Source organism: Gobio gobio (genome assembly GCF_949357685.1).
Source record: "Gobio gobio genome assembly, chromosome: 3".
Lineage (NCBI taxonomy): Eukaryota > Metazoa > Chordata > Actinopteri > Cypriniformes > Gobionidae > Gobio > Gobio gobio.
Genome location: NC_137099.1, coordinates 49345484 through 49361533, shown reverse-complemented (window position 1 = coordinate 49361533; position 16050 = coordinate 49345484). Strand labels below are relative to the sequence as shown.

The 16050-nt window shown below is 40.7% G+C and overlaps 1 protein-coding gene across 1 annotated transcript in view; it reads left to right on the top strand.

Annotated features, from left to right (window-relative positions):
* Nucleotides 1-16050, top strand: part of kpna3 (karyopherin alpha 3 (importin alpha 4)) — a 34097-nt gene that overhangs the window by 9432 nt on the left and 8615 nt on the right. The window contains exons 2-7 of the mRNA XM_079812485.1: nt 6162-6206; nt 13730-13819; nt 13912-13941; nt 14091-14143; nt 14614-14709; nt 15956-16041. Coding sequence (XP_079668611.1) covers nt 6162-6206; nt 13730-13819; nt 13912-13941; nt 14091-14143; nt 14614-14709; nt 15956-16041 — 400 coding nt within the window. The remainder of the gene's footprint in view (nt 1-6161; nt 6207-13729; nt 13820-13911; nt 13942-14090; nt 14144-14613; nt 14710-15955; nt 16042-16050) is intronic.

Below are 16050 nucleotides of genomic sequence, written 5' to 3'. Positions count from 1 at the left end.
ATCGCAAGAAAAGCCTGACGTGTACTGACAACTGCATTATTTAACCGTATTTTCTTCAATACAATGTTAAAGCAAGTGTCAAGTGAGTTTCATTCATAATGTTTCTACTTCATGTAACATGACAGTTCATACTGGAGTGAAGCCGTTCTCATCGTGTGATTGGGGGAAACATTTCTGAGGGCGTGGTGAGCTCGTGCCAGGGGCGCGGATAGTGAGCCGTTGGAGGTACCATCCTACGTCACGATGTACCACAACGTCCAATAGGAAAATTCAACTGCAGTAGCCACCGTTCAACCTTAAGAGGGCAGCACTTTGGCGGTTTTACACCATATTTTATAGAATTAAAACACTTTATACTCAAATGTCAAAACATTTTCTCGAATCAATGAACAGCATTAATAAAGCCCCAGTATTACAGATCATTAACTAAAAAAAGTTGGTTTAGGGTTTAGTTACCCTTTAAGGCTTGCCAGTTTGAACATCGAAATTATTTTACACCATTCAATAACATCAATATATAAAACACGGCACTTCAGAGAGCCGAGCCACATCGTGTCTCTGACAACGTGCGAGCCCTGAAGACGGATCACTTTCACTGGCGTTGCGTTTTCAGTAAACTTTGTCAATTGTTTGTGTTTTAAGGCTTGCCAGTTTGTACATTTAAAGCGATTTTAGACCATCGGATGTGTATCATTATATTGAGCTACTGTGCTGAGGCATTGTGACCATAGATTAAAAAAATATGGACGTAGTGTCCGTGACGTCACCCATAGGATTCTGAAGAGCAGTTTTGAAGCGTAAAGTATGGACGAGCTGGCCGTTGCCATCTTAGCAGCGCGTCATCGCGCGTCACTCCCCGATAACAGAAAATGGGCAAAGAGGCGGGACGTGGGCGGAGCAGAGGTGACGCGATGACTAACAGACAGCAGATAAACGGCAATCCACCTGTCACTCAAAGTGGCCACGCCCTTAATTATGCAGAACTTTAAGGCTTTATATAATGTAAACGAATGAGTTATACAAAAAAATTCACCCCCTCACAGTGTTGTCATGAAGGGCAAAATTAGCCGTATAGACCAAAACTACAATTTGTACCAGGCTGTAAACATGTTTTTTTCTGCTGTAATGTTGGGCATTTTAACATGCGGCTCAATGAGATTCTGCTCCCTTCTGGAGCCTGTCTCTAGCGGCCAGTTGATGAATTGCAGGGGGTTGCCGCTTGATTGTGATACACAAACACTCAGTAGCTCGCACATCACCTGAAGATCGCGAGCACAGAGAGGAGCACAGAAACTCACCGTCCTGTGATTATCATTAAAGTAGCTTAGAAACTCAAAAGTTATAGCATATTTTTCTTCATTTGACGCACAGCTTCACAATTAATAAAGGGACGGTATGAATAATACACACGCAATCTCGCTTTCATTAATGCATTCAAAGAACTGTACTCTCACGATGCTAATTAATTTAAAAAAGAAATATCCCCCCTTGAATGGTAAAGCCTATCTACAGTACATACCTTGTCAGTGAACTATGAGTGCAAAAAACCCAATAATTGTTCATTAATCGTAATCGAGGTAAAGTGTTCAATTAATCAAGGTTTTGATTTTAGGTCATATCGTCCAGCCCTATCATTAACTATAACCCCTCTGAAGCAGGCGAGTCTCAAGAGAAGCCAGGTTATCCCGGTATATTTTTCTGTTGATCGGGTACATTAGCAACATAGCATGTTATGATGAACTATATGCTTTGAGTTGTTCAGAGCATTTCTATGGATATTGATTTTCAGATGGCTGCCGTTTGACTCTGAGATGGAACGGGAACATGGTTTGTGTAACATTAGCAACACATTATTAGCAGTTTGATAACGTAGTCAAGCAAAAGGCTAATCATATTAATTAACGTTACATGGCCGACTTTAGAGCGATTACATAAAACGCATTACCATTCTGATACATCGACTTGTAGCCGAGCCTGTTCGAATCAGTTTTTGATTCAAACATATATGGCGGAATTAAACTACTCTTTCCACTTGCCGTTGTGCAGCGTTTACTACAGTAAACTGACCGAGTGGAGCTGGTGTGAGTGAGTGGAGGCGGGGCTAATTTGCATATTCATGGTTTCATGTATACTCAATGAAGCAAGGTTGTAGAAGTTACATTCAGGCTATTTTAAGGCATGAATAATTTTTTTTTCACTGGCAAAAAACATTTCAATATGTGATTTGGTGAGTTTTAAGGGATTAAATACAGGGGGACTTTAATTAGTCATTCAGAAATAAATGCTGGTATTTTGTCTTTCCATTTCCCTTTCTTGTTTGTCGTTTTTGCTTCTACATCCTCTCTCTTTTCCCCTTCATGACTTTTGGATTGCATAAGGCACAGTGTGGGTTTGCTGTAACATGAACTAGGATGCCTAGTCACAAGATCAAATCCGATCCGTCCCACCATCCCCACCACACAGCATGTGAAGTCTTTGCATTGTTGGCTGCTGATGTTTTTCTTTTTCCTCCTATATCACATTGAAGTTGTATATTTAAAAAACGTATTTAAATTAGGGAGCGGAACCATTTGCTATATGTGACCTGTCCATCTTATCATAAAGTCTGAATGAAATGAAAATTCTCCCTATATATTTTGCAAATGCATGTTGTAGCTCTTACTGTGAACAATTATTTAGTCTGGTTCATCTTTTGCGTGTCAAAATCCAATCAACAGTCCCTGCCCTACATTTTTTTTATTTTTCGATAATCCATTACATTCTGATGCACATCACAATACAGGATAAAATATGTATTATTTCTGCTCCCTGTCATTGCAAATGTAATGTGTTTTGTTGCTCCAGACATGGTGCAGATGTGTGTTCTGTTGGGTTCTATGGAACAGTTCTAATAGAATGGCCACTAAATGTGATTGTCTAAACAGAGGACTGAGTGACAGCTGGGTTCTGCCGTCACCATGGTTACCACGGTTGGTTGCCTCTTTGTTCTGTTGGAGTGGCAGGACTTTGGTTGGCATTAATGTAGCATTTGGTTTGCATCGTTACAGCCCTTCAGAGGGTATCACCGTGGCAGTGTGTGTACCAATCACATGAGAATTTGAACATGTAGCTAAACCAAAGTATTAAACTTTAATCAACCACCCACAATGCAGTGTCAACACACGGGCACATTTTCAAAATAACATGTACATTTCTGGGAGTTGTCTAAAGCCCTATTCAGACAGTAATTGTTTCTCACGTGGACGTCTGTAAAAATACATTTGCATGCCACCTCAGTGATAACTTGTGCATTCGGATGGCGATTTATTCACGGTGGAGGAGCGAGTTTTGTGATCTTTCGCACCTGTGGGAACGCACTGCTCACATGGTCAATAACATGATTGTATGCTGTAAATAAAATGTCATATACATGGTATAATAAGAATAAATGCCTATTTGATTTAATAATAGGAAAAAAAATCCTAATTATTATTTTAAGGGGGGGTGAAACACTCATTTCAGCCATATACATGGTATAATAAGAATAAATGCCTATTTGATTTAATAATAGGAAAAAAAATCCTAATTATTATTTTAAGGGGGGGTGAAACACTCATTTCAGCCAATCTCATGTAGTGCCTATAGAGTAGTATTGCATCCTTCATATCTTCAAAAAGTCTTTAGTTTTATTATATTTATAAAAGAAAGATACGCTGTACCGAGTCTTTCTGAAAAAAGGTGGCTGGGGGCGTATCGTTTGGGTGAAGCTAAAGAAAGACGAGCGCGCGCAGCTATTGCGTTGAGCTATGCATGTTTACATAGAAACACAATGGAATCGATAGCTAACAACACACAGACATTTGAAGCAGTTTTACTCACCGCCTGCACCCAACATACGACCGTGAACCTTAATTGCTGGGATTGCTCCATCTTTCAGCATTAGACGAGCTACAAATCCAGAGTTGAACTGTACCTGGTTTATAAACCTTCGTCGCCGAAATTCAGGGAACAAACTAGGGCTGCAACGACGCGTCGACGTCGTCGATGACGTCGACTGCGAAAATACGTCGACGTGCGTGAAATGCGTCGACGCGTCGGCGGCACATTATTTACGTTCTAGAATGGAACAGAAGATCTAGAATAATGGCAGCTTCTGCTCCCGGGCATAGTGAAAATTATAATTTATCATATAAAGCCAGACCGCGACATTCAAAAGTGTGGGAGAACTTTAAACAGAAGCCGAATTAAACTGTGCTTTGTTCGCTCTGTAACGCCGGTTTCACACTGCGCGCGGTGGCAGAGCAGAAGCTGTGCGCGTGGAGAGCGGGAGCTTTCACACTGCCAGTCAGTGTTGCCAAGTCCGCTTTTTTTCCGCGGAATTGGGCTACTTCTACACTGTTGCCGCGGGCTGTCTCATTTCCGCGGGTTGAAGCAAAAAAACACACATATTTATCCCCCCGAACGCGATGTTTACCAGAGAACCTCCCCGAAACGCGATTGGGCTTGTTTTGGGCTAGTTTTGAGTAACGAATGGGTGGGTTTTGTTGTGTAAACCTGGCAACCCTTCCAGTGTTCTCTCGCGCAGCTGAACCGTGGCGCGTGTATTGCAACAGACGGTCACATTTTCCGGGGTTCTTCTCCGACCCCAGTACGTCTCGTGCTTTTATTTATTATGGGCTGCATATATCTCCTGTTAATGCGACCCGGTTCCCCTCTGTCCCAAACACATATGCATAAAACATGCTGTATATAGGTAGTTTGCATGATTAAAGTAACATTAAAGTTAAGATATGCCTCTAGCTTTAATCATTTAAATGTGTCTTTGAAGTTTGGGCAAAAACTTCTGGCAGCTTTAGTTGTTGTTTATGCACATGTATATCTTCAAAATAGACGACTAGTTATACATTAAAACTATGCTGAAAGCTCCTGTATGTGAACCTTTTGCAGATAAATACAAGCGTTTACTATTGACACAAATCAATAAGTAAATCATACTCAACTACTATAGTAAACAACTTTTCCTAAGTAGGCCTACTCTGTAGGCCTATACATTTTATGATGAATAGTATCATTATATATTATGTTTAAAAAGCTTCTTGTGTTTATATATTTCATTATAAAATGGCAAACTATGTACACTACCCTTCCTGAAATACAATTAATATTGTCATCATTCATTGATTTCATGTGAAAATAATATACAAATTCACTACCCTCTTTGAAATACAATAATCAGTAAAAAAGAATAATAAGATTAATCTGGAAAAATAATCGTTAGATTAGTCGACAGAAAAAATAATCGTTAGTTGCAGCTCTAGAACAAACAAACACTTGCACAACTCCTGCTCCGGAAAAACAAACTCCATCCACTGTCCCATTAACGCTGGGTTCTTTGGGAAGCTGTGCAGGGTTGTCTTACCATGACAACCACAAACACACATCTTTGGTGACATTGTTGATTCCGTGAAATCCTGTGACTGCAGCACAGCCGGCTTCATCTCTCGCTCTAGTCACGCGTGCGTGCCCTTCCAGGAGAAGAGCCCGTACGGCCCGTACAAGGACATTCCGCCCTATCTGACGTCAGATATACCCATACTCAAAAAAAACTTTCCGAAACTTATGAGAAACCGGAAGGAGTATTTTTGGCACAGAATTTTTTTTTGAAACTTTGTCCATGTTAAGGATGGGAATCCAAGTCTTTAACAGTGTAAAAAGCTCAGTATGCTTGAAACAGCATTACTTGCTGTAAATACTTGCCTGCATTTCAGTAATAAAAGTCCAGATCTTGAAAACGCATCCAAATTACAGCGAAGAGCAAACGTACGGTACTCTGCAGTGGTCAAAAAGGATATAAACAGTGAATTTTGAAGTGATATATTCTTGAGAACTCAGATGTGGATTCGGATGGCAATTAAATTAGCACACGACCTTGGTGCTTGTCAAAAAAACAGTAGGTAATTCGGCCGGGGATTTTTACGCGGGTGGTGGGAGAAAAACACAGACTTTGGATTCGGACGGCAATAAAATCACTGACTAGTCCCTGTCAATAATGAAAATGTCTTACGACCCGACAAGAAACAATTACCATCCGAATAGGGCTTTAGAGTGTCTATTTTGTCACTATGTATACCTCAGATAATTATACTGTGCTTAACCAAACTATTTCTCTTGTTCTTTTTCAGACGATGCGAAGACATCGTAATGAAGTGACGGTAGAACTGAGAAAGGTAAGTTCACAATTTATGGTCTTACAATTGAACAGTGACTATTCAAAAACAGTTTCCTCTGGGTGGATGTATTTAAGCTACAGTGTGTAGCTGAACCTTCATGTGATTCATCAGAGAATAAGACTTACAACACTGATTCTCATCCTCTTTAGTTTTGTGTTTTTTCATTCTTTAACTATGTGCACTCTCATCAACAACATAAAGCTATTTATTGTGGTGATTCAGTGGGCACTTGAGGTTTGTATTTAGCGCTGCATGTAAGAGCTCTTAATAGTTCCTCAGTCTCGTTTAGGGCGATAAAGCTAAAACAAATATATCTTCTCCATGAGTATTTATGCATTTGCTCTGAAATTATCTGAAATTTGAGTTATGTATTTATTGAGCTTGTTAAATTTTAGTGGCTGACTCAGCATTTTGAATTGATTCACTGATATGGACTTTGAACTGATCCTCAATAATAAAATGCAATTTTTCCCTCTGATAAATGAGAGATGGCATTATAACATTATAACATTCTCAAACTAGCCTGACCCACCTTTTGATAACATCTTGACGCCACTCAGGGAATTAAAGGGGCTTTCACACCAGGTAGTTATAGGCACACAGTTATAGGAACTAGCCACCAGGATGGTCCTCTGAAAACTGAATGCTCCCCTAGGGCCATTTTCCAAAATCAACAACAGGAGGATGGAGGACACAATGATTGGAACTTTTTGTTGAGTGTCGTGATAACGGATATGGAATGTAGATGTATGTTATGTTATGAGATTGGAAGGGCAAAAAGGAGAGCTAAGAGATTTAGACCCAATCCCAATTCTATTTTATACCCCTTTGCCTTCCCCTACCCCGACCCCTACCCGTTCCCCTTGCCCCTTGAAACAGAGTGCCAAGGCGTAGGGGTGAAAATATTCCCCTAAGAAATGGGACACCACTCCTATACCATCACACGTCATCATACCCCGTTTATTTTATTAGTGTCCTGTGACATTTAACCAATATGAACAGCAATGAAGTGCTCATTAATGTTCAGATAATATTCATACGGTAAACGTCAAGTCAGTCATTGCCTTAGTAACGCCCAAAAGAGTTTACAGACGATATGTGATGTACATATCGACTGCGTTATGAAGGATGGTTTTTAACTATTATTTATGTGTTCAAATCACTCAAATAGTGTGTTTAACAAGCTACGGCGAAACTGGCAGTCAGGCGACACGCAAGTGATCGATCCCGAGTGGCAACATGCACACTTTCTATGCAGCTGCAGCACGGTAGTCGGTGGAGGGAAACTCCTCATACCCCTTCGTTCTAAGTGTGGGCCTGAAAAATCTTTGTTTGAAGGGCTATCTGGCCCCCACCCATACCACTCCAGCCAAAAGAGAATCGAGACACCCCTACCCCTTCACGTGAACGCGCAAAAGAAGGGGTAGGGAAAGGGAAGGGCTAAGGGGTAGAAATGGGATTGGGCATACATTTCTTTCTTTTCTTCTTCTACATATTAGGGCTGTGCGATTTAATCGCATTTGATTTTCGATTTTGGCCAACGATTATGAAAACAAGATAATCAAGGTAAAACAATTATTGCGCCACTGCCGTATTCCGTCTAGGGCACCTTCCACTCCTTAACAGCGGTGCTCTTTCATTCCTCCCTAAAATCCCCAAATTAACATCCAAATCAGCCGATTAAGTGAGTGTTGTAAAATGCAGTATACTGTTGCTTTTATAATTCTCAGGGGGGCTTGAAATCACATTCCGAGGGGGTGGGTGTGATTTGTCCCCCTCCTCGGTTAAAATCACAGAGATGAAAGCTAGGGCCCCTAGAATCATTACCACCTTTCGCCCCTCAGGCAACATCCCTGCTTCCCCTGAAGTGTAGCTGCAGCTTTTTGTGAGATGATGCGATTGTGTGGGTACCAGGGCTGCCCCCTAATAGTCGACCAAATGTCAATCGATTAGAAGAGGCTTAGTCGACCAAAATTGTATTTAAACAAACATTGTATTAGTTGGTTAGTAGCAGAAATTAAAACTCCAGAGAAAGGGGTGAAGTCACGCAGCCTCTGAGGGACAGATCAATAATGGCTGATCCTTGTGGTAACTACAGTATCTCAGGCAGGAAATCCAAACGTTTGCCTATCATCCATCAACCTCAAATATGCCCTATCATTTGAAATATGTAAGTAGTAGCAACTTTACTTGGCCGCTTGCTCCAATGCTAATGAATGCTATTGTTAGGTGCATATCCAAATGTTTGTGTGGAGTGTGGAAGATAAAGTATTAGCGCGCTTACTTCATGACATTATGGTTTAGTGTTTTCCCCTCCAGTATATATTTAAGTAATTAAATTAATATAAATGTGTGATTTGTTGACTAATGGCTTAAATTAACTACTAGTCGACAAAAAAATTATTTAGTCAGGGGCAGCCTCATCGTTGCAGAAAATAGAGGAGCATCTGTAGCTTAAATGTGGCCTCGGCGTGGAGTCTCTTCATGCATTACATTAAACTTAAGCAGGTGGTGATTGCGTGTGAGTGTGCACGGATGCTTTGCTCTTCCCTCAGGACATACATTTAGGATTTTTCTGTTCTGTCTTTTCTGATGAGCACCGGAAGCAAGGCATTTCACTCTATATTAGGGCTGCAACGACGCATCGACGTCGTCGATGACGTCGACTACGAAAATACGTCGGCGTGCGTGAAATGCGTCGACGCGTCGGCGGCACATTATTTACGTTCTAGAATGGAACAGAAGATCTAGAATAATGGCAGCTTCTGCTCCCGGGCATAGTGAAAATTATAATTTATCATATAAAGCCAGACCGCGACATTCAAAAGTGTGGGAGTACTTTAAACAGAAGCCGAATAAAACAGTGCTTTGTTCGCTCTGTAACGCCGGTTTCACACTGCGCGCGGTGGCAGAGCAGGAGCTGTGCGCGTGGAGAGCGGGAGCTTTCACACTGCCAGTCAGTGTTGCCAAGTCCGCGTTTTTTTCCGCGGAATTGGGCTACTTCTACACTGTTGCCGCGGGCTGTGTCTCATGTCCGCGGGTTGAAGCGATCCCAATTATGTGATATTTAGCCCCGGGAATGAGAATTTTAGCAGGCATCCCTGCAAAAAAAACACACATATTTAACCCCACGAACGCGATGTTTACCAGAGAACCTCCCCGAAACGCGATTGGGCTTGTTTTGGGCTAGTTTTGAGTAACGAATGGGTGAGTTTTGTTGTGAAAACCTGGCAACCCTGCTCCCAGTGTTCTCTCGCGCAGCTGAACCGTGGCGCGTGTATTGCAACAGACCGTCACATTTTCCGGGGTTCTTCTCCGACCCCTGTACGTCTCGTGCTTTTATTTATTATGGGCTGCATATATCTCCTGTTAATGCGACCTGGTTCCCCTCTGTCCCAAACACATATGCATAGTAACATGCTGTATATAGGTAGTTTGCATGATTAAAGTAACATTAAAGTTAAGATATGCCTCTAGCTTTAATCATTTAAATGTGTCTTTGAAGTTTGGGCAAAAACTTCTGGCAGCTTTAGTCGTTGTTTTTGCACATGTATATCTTCAAAATAGACGACTAGTTATACATTAAAACTATGCTGAAAGCTCCTGTATGTGAACCTTTTGCAGATAAATACAAGTGCATTTTCGTTTACTATTGACACAAATCAATAAGTAAGTCATACTCAACTACTATAGTAAACAACTTTTCCTAATTAGGCCTACTCTGTATACATTTTATGATGAATAGTATAATTATATATTATGTTTAAAAAGCTTCTTGTGTTCATATATTTCATTATAAAATGGCAAACTATGTACACTACCCTTCCTGAAATACAATTAATATTGTCATCATTCATTGATTTCATGTTAAAATAATATACAAATTCACTACCCTCTTTGAAATACAATAATCAGTAAAAAAGAATAATAAGATTAATCTGGAAAAATAATCGTTAGATTAGTCGACTAATCGAAAAAATAATCGTTAGATTAGTCGACAGAAAAAAATAATCGTTAGTTGCAGCTCTACTCTATTTATAGTGTGTAGTGACAACTCCGATAGCTTAACCAATTGTGCCCAAACGTTTAACATAATGAATCGAATACCAGAGACCGAAGGATCCTGCTGCTGTGTCAGACACATGATCTGATCAAAACCAATAAGTGAGCAACTGAGCAGATACGTGTGGGTGGTGGGCTCAGAAATACGACTAATGTTAAATGCAGTCCTTGGTTAATAAACAACAGCAAATGTGTTATTTGAAGCCTTCACATGGTTTTGTTCTCTCGGCTGGTGAGCTGTTTCTTTTGGAAGTCTGGTTTGCGCTTGCAGTATTTGGGTCACGCCATCCATGGTCACGGGGCCCCTGGTTGGCTGCACCCCAAGAAGAAGGTTTGTCATGAGGGGCTTCCCTCGTCACGCATATCTCCCCTCCTTTTAGCATGGAATTTATAACTTCGCTAGAACTATGTGCATTTTTATGGGTTTTTACATCGAATAAAAAACCTTAACAGATCCATACTTGATAAAGTAGCATATCATCACCAGAAGAAAAGTTTCCTGCAGCCTCTGACAAAATCCATTAGGACAAATTGATTCCGTTCTTTGTGTCACAGACTTGCATTCTTCCTGTTTTTGATTTGGTAGGCCAGAGTTGATATGGAGCAGAGTTTTAGTCCCACAGCCTTGATGTTGATGCATTGGTGCTGGACTGGGTGACGCAGCATGTCCTGTCCATATTAGGCGGTTATTCTGTCAGCCCAGAGGATTCGGACAGATTGCTGCTGTGCTCTGCGCGCGAGACATTCCTCTTTGCATTCCTGTTTGCTCTAACATTAGCGTCACAGACCACTCATCCTCACATTATTTTCTCACACAGCCTAGAACCAGAAGGGACTTTCTGTGGGCCATTTTGTCAGTTATTCAGACATTTTTCAAGGATTCGATACCGTGACATCAGCAGCCAAATATTCCATTTAAAGGCTTAGTTCACCCAAAAATGAAAATTGTCATTAATTATGAGAATACTTTTAATTACGACGAGAATTATTTTGTGCGCAAAAATACAAAAAAAATAACTACTTTATTCAACTTAGGAAACTGACACAAAAGAAATTGTTGAATTAAGTTTTCTTTTTTGCGTATTCTTGTCGCTTAATAACATTAAGGTTGAACCACTGTAGTCACATTGACTATTTTAACGATGTCTTATTACCTTTCTGGGCCTTGAAAGTGGTAATAATGTTGCAGTCTATAGCCGCGTTTCCACCGCCAGAACTTTCCCCAGGAACTAGGGACTTTGGGGTGGTACTTGGTGTGTTTCAACCGCAGGTTCCTGGCAAAGATTTCCCCCTCAAAACAGCCCTGCTTGCGAGGTAGTACTTTTTCAAAGTTTAGGAACTTTCAGGGGTGGGACTTGGGCGCTGAACATGCTGATTGGTTGAGTTCACGTAGCATTTTTTTTCAACCTAAAAGTCTGTTGCAGTGCGTGCAGTAAGAGTTGTTTACTATTTGAATCAACAATGGAGTTTAAAAAAAAAACAATGGGAACTGGAAAGTCGCGCGCAGTCTTACGTCACAGGACTAATCTTCGTGGAACTTTAGACCACAATGGAAACGCAGACAGCAGCAGGTCTGGGGGAAAAAGTTGTTCCTGGGGGAAAAAGTAATTTCGGAATGAACCGGGTCCTAGTTCAGAGCCAGTGCTAATCCCAGTTCATAGTTGGTTTGACTGAGGAGCCTTCTAAGAACCGTTTGCTTTTCCACATGCTGAGAGCCACAACAGAGCCATGTCTTACGTCACTGTATACGTCTCATCTTTCTCAGCAACGCTAGCGAGGCAGCGGCAGTGTTGGCAAGTCCGCGGTTTTCCCGCGGAATTGGGCTACTTCATCACTTTTGCCGCGGCTGTTTTTCATTTCCGCGGGTTGAAGCGACCCCAATTATGTGATTATTTAGCCCCGGGAATGCGAATTTTAGTAGGCAACCATGCCAAAAAAAACACATATTTTACCCCCAAATGTGATTTTTACCGGGGAAGCCCCCCTGAAATGCAATTGGGCTTGTTTTGAGTAGCAATTGGGTGGGTTTTGTTGTGAAAACCTGGCAACCCTGGGCAGCGGGAAACACAAACACACCAGGCTTGTTCGAGATGCATCGGCGCTGCGCAGACCGATCCACGTATGATATAAAAAAAAAACGCATGAGTGAATCAAAAGCATAAGGAGTCGTATGCTCTCGCTGGACTCGTTATCATACGGCGATCGGTCTCTGCACAGCACCGCTGCAAACAAGCCTTCCATCAACAGTGCAAACGTTGCGTTACTATTGATTCACATGGCTTTACGATCCTACATCGGCATCAAAACACAACGAAAACACAGCGAATCCAACGCATTCATGCAGTTCGCCGTAATTTGTATAGACGGAGATTACAAACGAGCAGCAGCTGTTAACTCCATTAGCTGCTATTTCAACAATGGCGGATCTCAAGTTTGTGTTGGTCTTGTTGACCCCGCCTCCAGCGCCTGACATAATCGGTTCTTACTTCTAGCCCTGTTCTAGCCCAGCAATGTTTTGGTGCTACTTAAGAACCACTTTTCCTGGCTCCGAGCTGGAGCTTTGGGTGTGGAAACACAAAGAACCAATTTGAAACTAGGCTCTGGCTCCGATCTAGCTCTAGCACTGCCTTGGTGGAAAAGGGGTAAGAAAGCTCTCGGATTTCATCAAAAATATCTTAATTTGTGTTCCGAAGATGAACAAAGGTCTTATGGGTTTGGAATGACATGAGGGTGAGTAATTAATAACAGAATTTTTGGGTGAACTAACCCTTTAAGGGTTTCTTTTAAAATAAGATTTTGATTCACAGTGGGAACATACTGTACATTTTCTTAACTACAACTTCCTCCCCACTGAAAAAACAATCAAAAACCTGAAACATTTGCACATAACTACCCATTTAACTTGCTTGGTGTTTCAAACTTGCCACGCCTATTCATGTTGAGGTAATAAGGATGAAATATTCCAGATGCTTGTTAGAACAACCTGCAAAATGTGATAAAGTCCGTCAAAATAGGTTTGTCGGGCTGTATGTAGCACCTCCGCTCTGCAGTTCCTTCTGAAGGATCCCAGTGTTTGAAACGGGCAGCTGGTGTTTATATTTAACCAAATAAAATAAATATTACTCTGAACTCTTAGTTTGGCCAGCACATTGAACCCCTGCATTGAAGCAGAGAATTGCTGTAGCAGAAAAAGGCACAGCCCTATTGATTTTAAGGGTCTTTAAGGAAAAGTGTATGGTGTAGCCTCTTTAAAATCATAGTTTATTAAAAATAAATACACCTTTATTAAATGTACATAACATTAATCAACACTTGATACTGTATTCTATGATTTACTCAAATGTATTGAGTCTTTAAAATCACAGATTCATTTGTATTTGTTTTGGTCTGTGTGATGCATTTATTAAGTGCAAGTATACAGAGAACCTGATATTCATTTGTTTTCTCTATCCGTACAGAACAAAAGAGACGAGCATCTCCTGAAGAAACGAAATGTTCCACAGGAAGAGAGTCTGGAAGATTCCGATGTGGACTCAGACTTCAAAGGGGTAAGAGGTTTTCTTCTCATTTCATCTCCCTCCATATCTTCCATTTTCCTTTACATAGTTTGTCTAAATGTTTCTCTTCGCTTTCTCCTCAGCAAAATGTAACGCTAGATGCGATCTTACAGGTAAGGTTCTACCGTGTCAACGTCTGATAAATAACCGATTCAGAGGGTCAGCGCACACAGCAGCACTCCACTTCTCAAAGTGTGTGTGGGTGTGGGTGCGAGCGGCCCCTTCTTCCTCTCATTTCTCCTCTTTCTTTCATTTTCTACAGAACGCCACCAGTGACAATGCAGTGGTGCAGCTCAGTGCAGTGCAAGCAGCCAGGTAAAGTGTTGTGATTTGAATATGAAAAGATTTAAATTTGTTACATATGAATGTCTTTTAAAAACATCTCTCATAACCTCATGCCTCTCATAACCAAGTCAACATATCCTGGACTCTTTTTGCTTTAATACACATTCCTGGCCTTTATGTACATGATTCATCAGTGCGTTTGAGTCTAAAGAAGACAGATTCTAATTTATATTCCTCGTTGAATATAATTAGGTAATGCATCACATTTGGTTAATGTTTTTCTGAAGTAGTCTGATTAATGTCAGCTGAATGTGAAAAGCATAACACAAAACAACAGTGACATACTCTGTGAATTATGCTTGTAATTAAATATAATTAAATATGTTTTGCTGGATTTGTCTCTTTGAAATGGATTGTATTAACAGTGCCGACATGTCTTTGGAGTGCCGGATGGTGACTGACAGAGTGCCTGACTATTTTTCTCTTTTCCGTCCTCGCAGAAAATTGCTCTCAAGTGACAGAAATCCTCCCATAGACGACTTGATAAAATGTGGAATCCTTCCAATCTTAGTCAAATGCCTGGAGAGGGATGACAAGTGAGTGTTGACTATACATTGCACTAAATGAAATGATTCAAAACTGAATGAAACCTTTTTAATTGTGCTGTTTGTGTACAAACATGCATCAGAGTTAATGAAGTTTTCAATGTCATCTTGAATGATGGTAGAGAAAGTGAATGAGATAAAAGAATAAGGGATGAGGCAGAAGGTGGATGTTAGATGGAGATCCTCAAGTGAGAACACTGCGGTTCAAAAAAATTGCGGTCAGTAAGATTCAAAATGCATGAAATTGACTAAAAGTGAATGTAAAGACATTTATAATACAATATTTCTATTTCAGATTAATGTTCTTTTGAAGTTTCTATTCCTCAAAGACTCCTGAAAAAATGTATCCCGGTTGGTTTCCCCCAAAATATTAGGCAGCCCAACTGTTTCCAACATTGCTAATAAGAAGAAATGTTTCTTGAGCAGCAAATCAGCATATCAGAATGATTTCTGAAGGATCATGTGTCTCTGAAGACTGGAGTAATGATGCTGAAACACATAGACAGTAATGCTTTAATGATTTTTAGGTGTTCAGTCGTAGCCTTATAGGTCCACCCAGGTTTTATTCACAAAGACGTGCTGAATATGACACAACTTGCTCGGATTTCCCCATTGCTTTCTACAGCCAATGCAACAGCAAAACGATTACACATTTTAGTCAAGTGGTGAGGTTGCACAGAAATTTGACTAACAGAAATGGGTCACCTTAGACAGGTGTCACACCTTTCTCAATAACCGGCCCACGCTTTTTTTAGGCAATGCAACACGCTTTCTTCCTGTGAATCATTTAACATGTTCAGATTTGCTGACCTGTTTGGAAGCCATATGGGGAAAGTTAGCAAAATGAAGTTGAAGTTAGAGTCTTTTAAATGCATATTTATGTGGAGAAATACGGATTTGTTCCTGATACACAGTTGGAAAACCACCCCAGCTGTATCTATAAAATCATGTTTAAGATCTTTGTCCTTTTAATCATACAAGACTGGAAAAATCATTGTCTTCATATGTGACTCAAAATGAGCCAAGAACTGTTAGTGTGTTTGTGTACTTTTTATAAAGTTTTTTTATAAAGGTCAGTTCTGGCTACAAACATGTAATCCTGTGGGAAAGTCCTGCTGAGCCCTTTTCAGAGTATCGCAGAAGGCCATTTTGTATTCAGAGTGGTCCGAGGTGAAGTGTTGTTTACCACCACCTCACAAACATCTGAACTTCCATTTCCTCTCTCTCTCTTCATCAGTCCTTCATTGCAGTTTGAAGCTGCCTGGGCTTTGACCAACATTGCATCAGGGACGTCTGCACAGACGCAGGCAGTGGTCAAATCCAGTAAGTTGT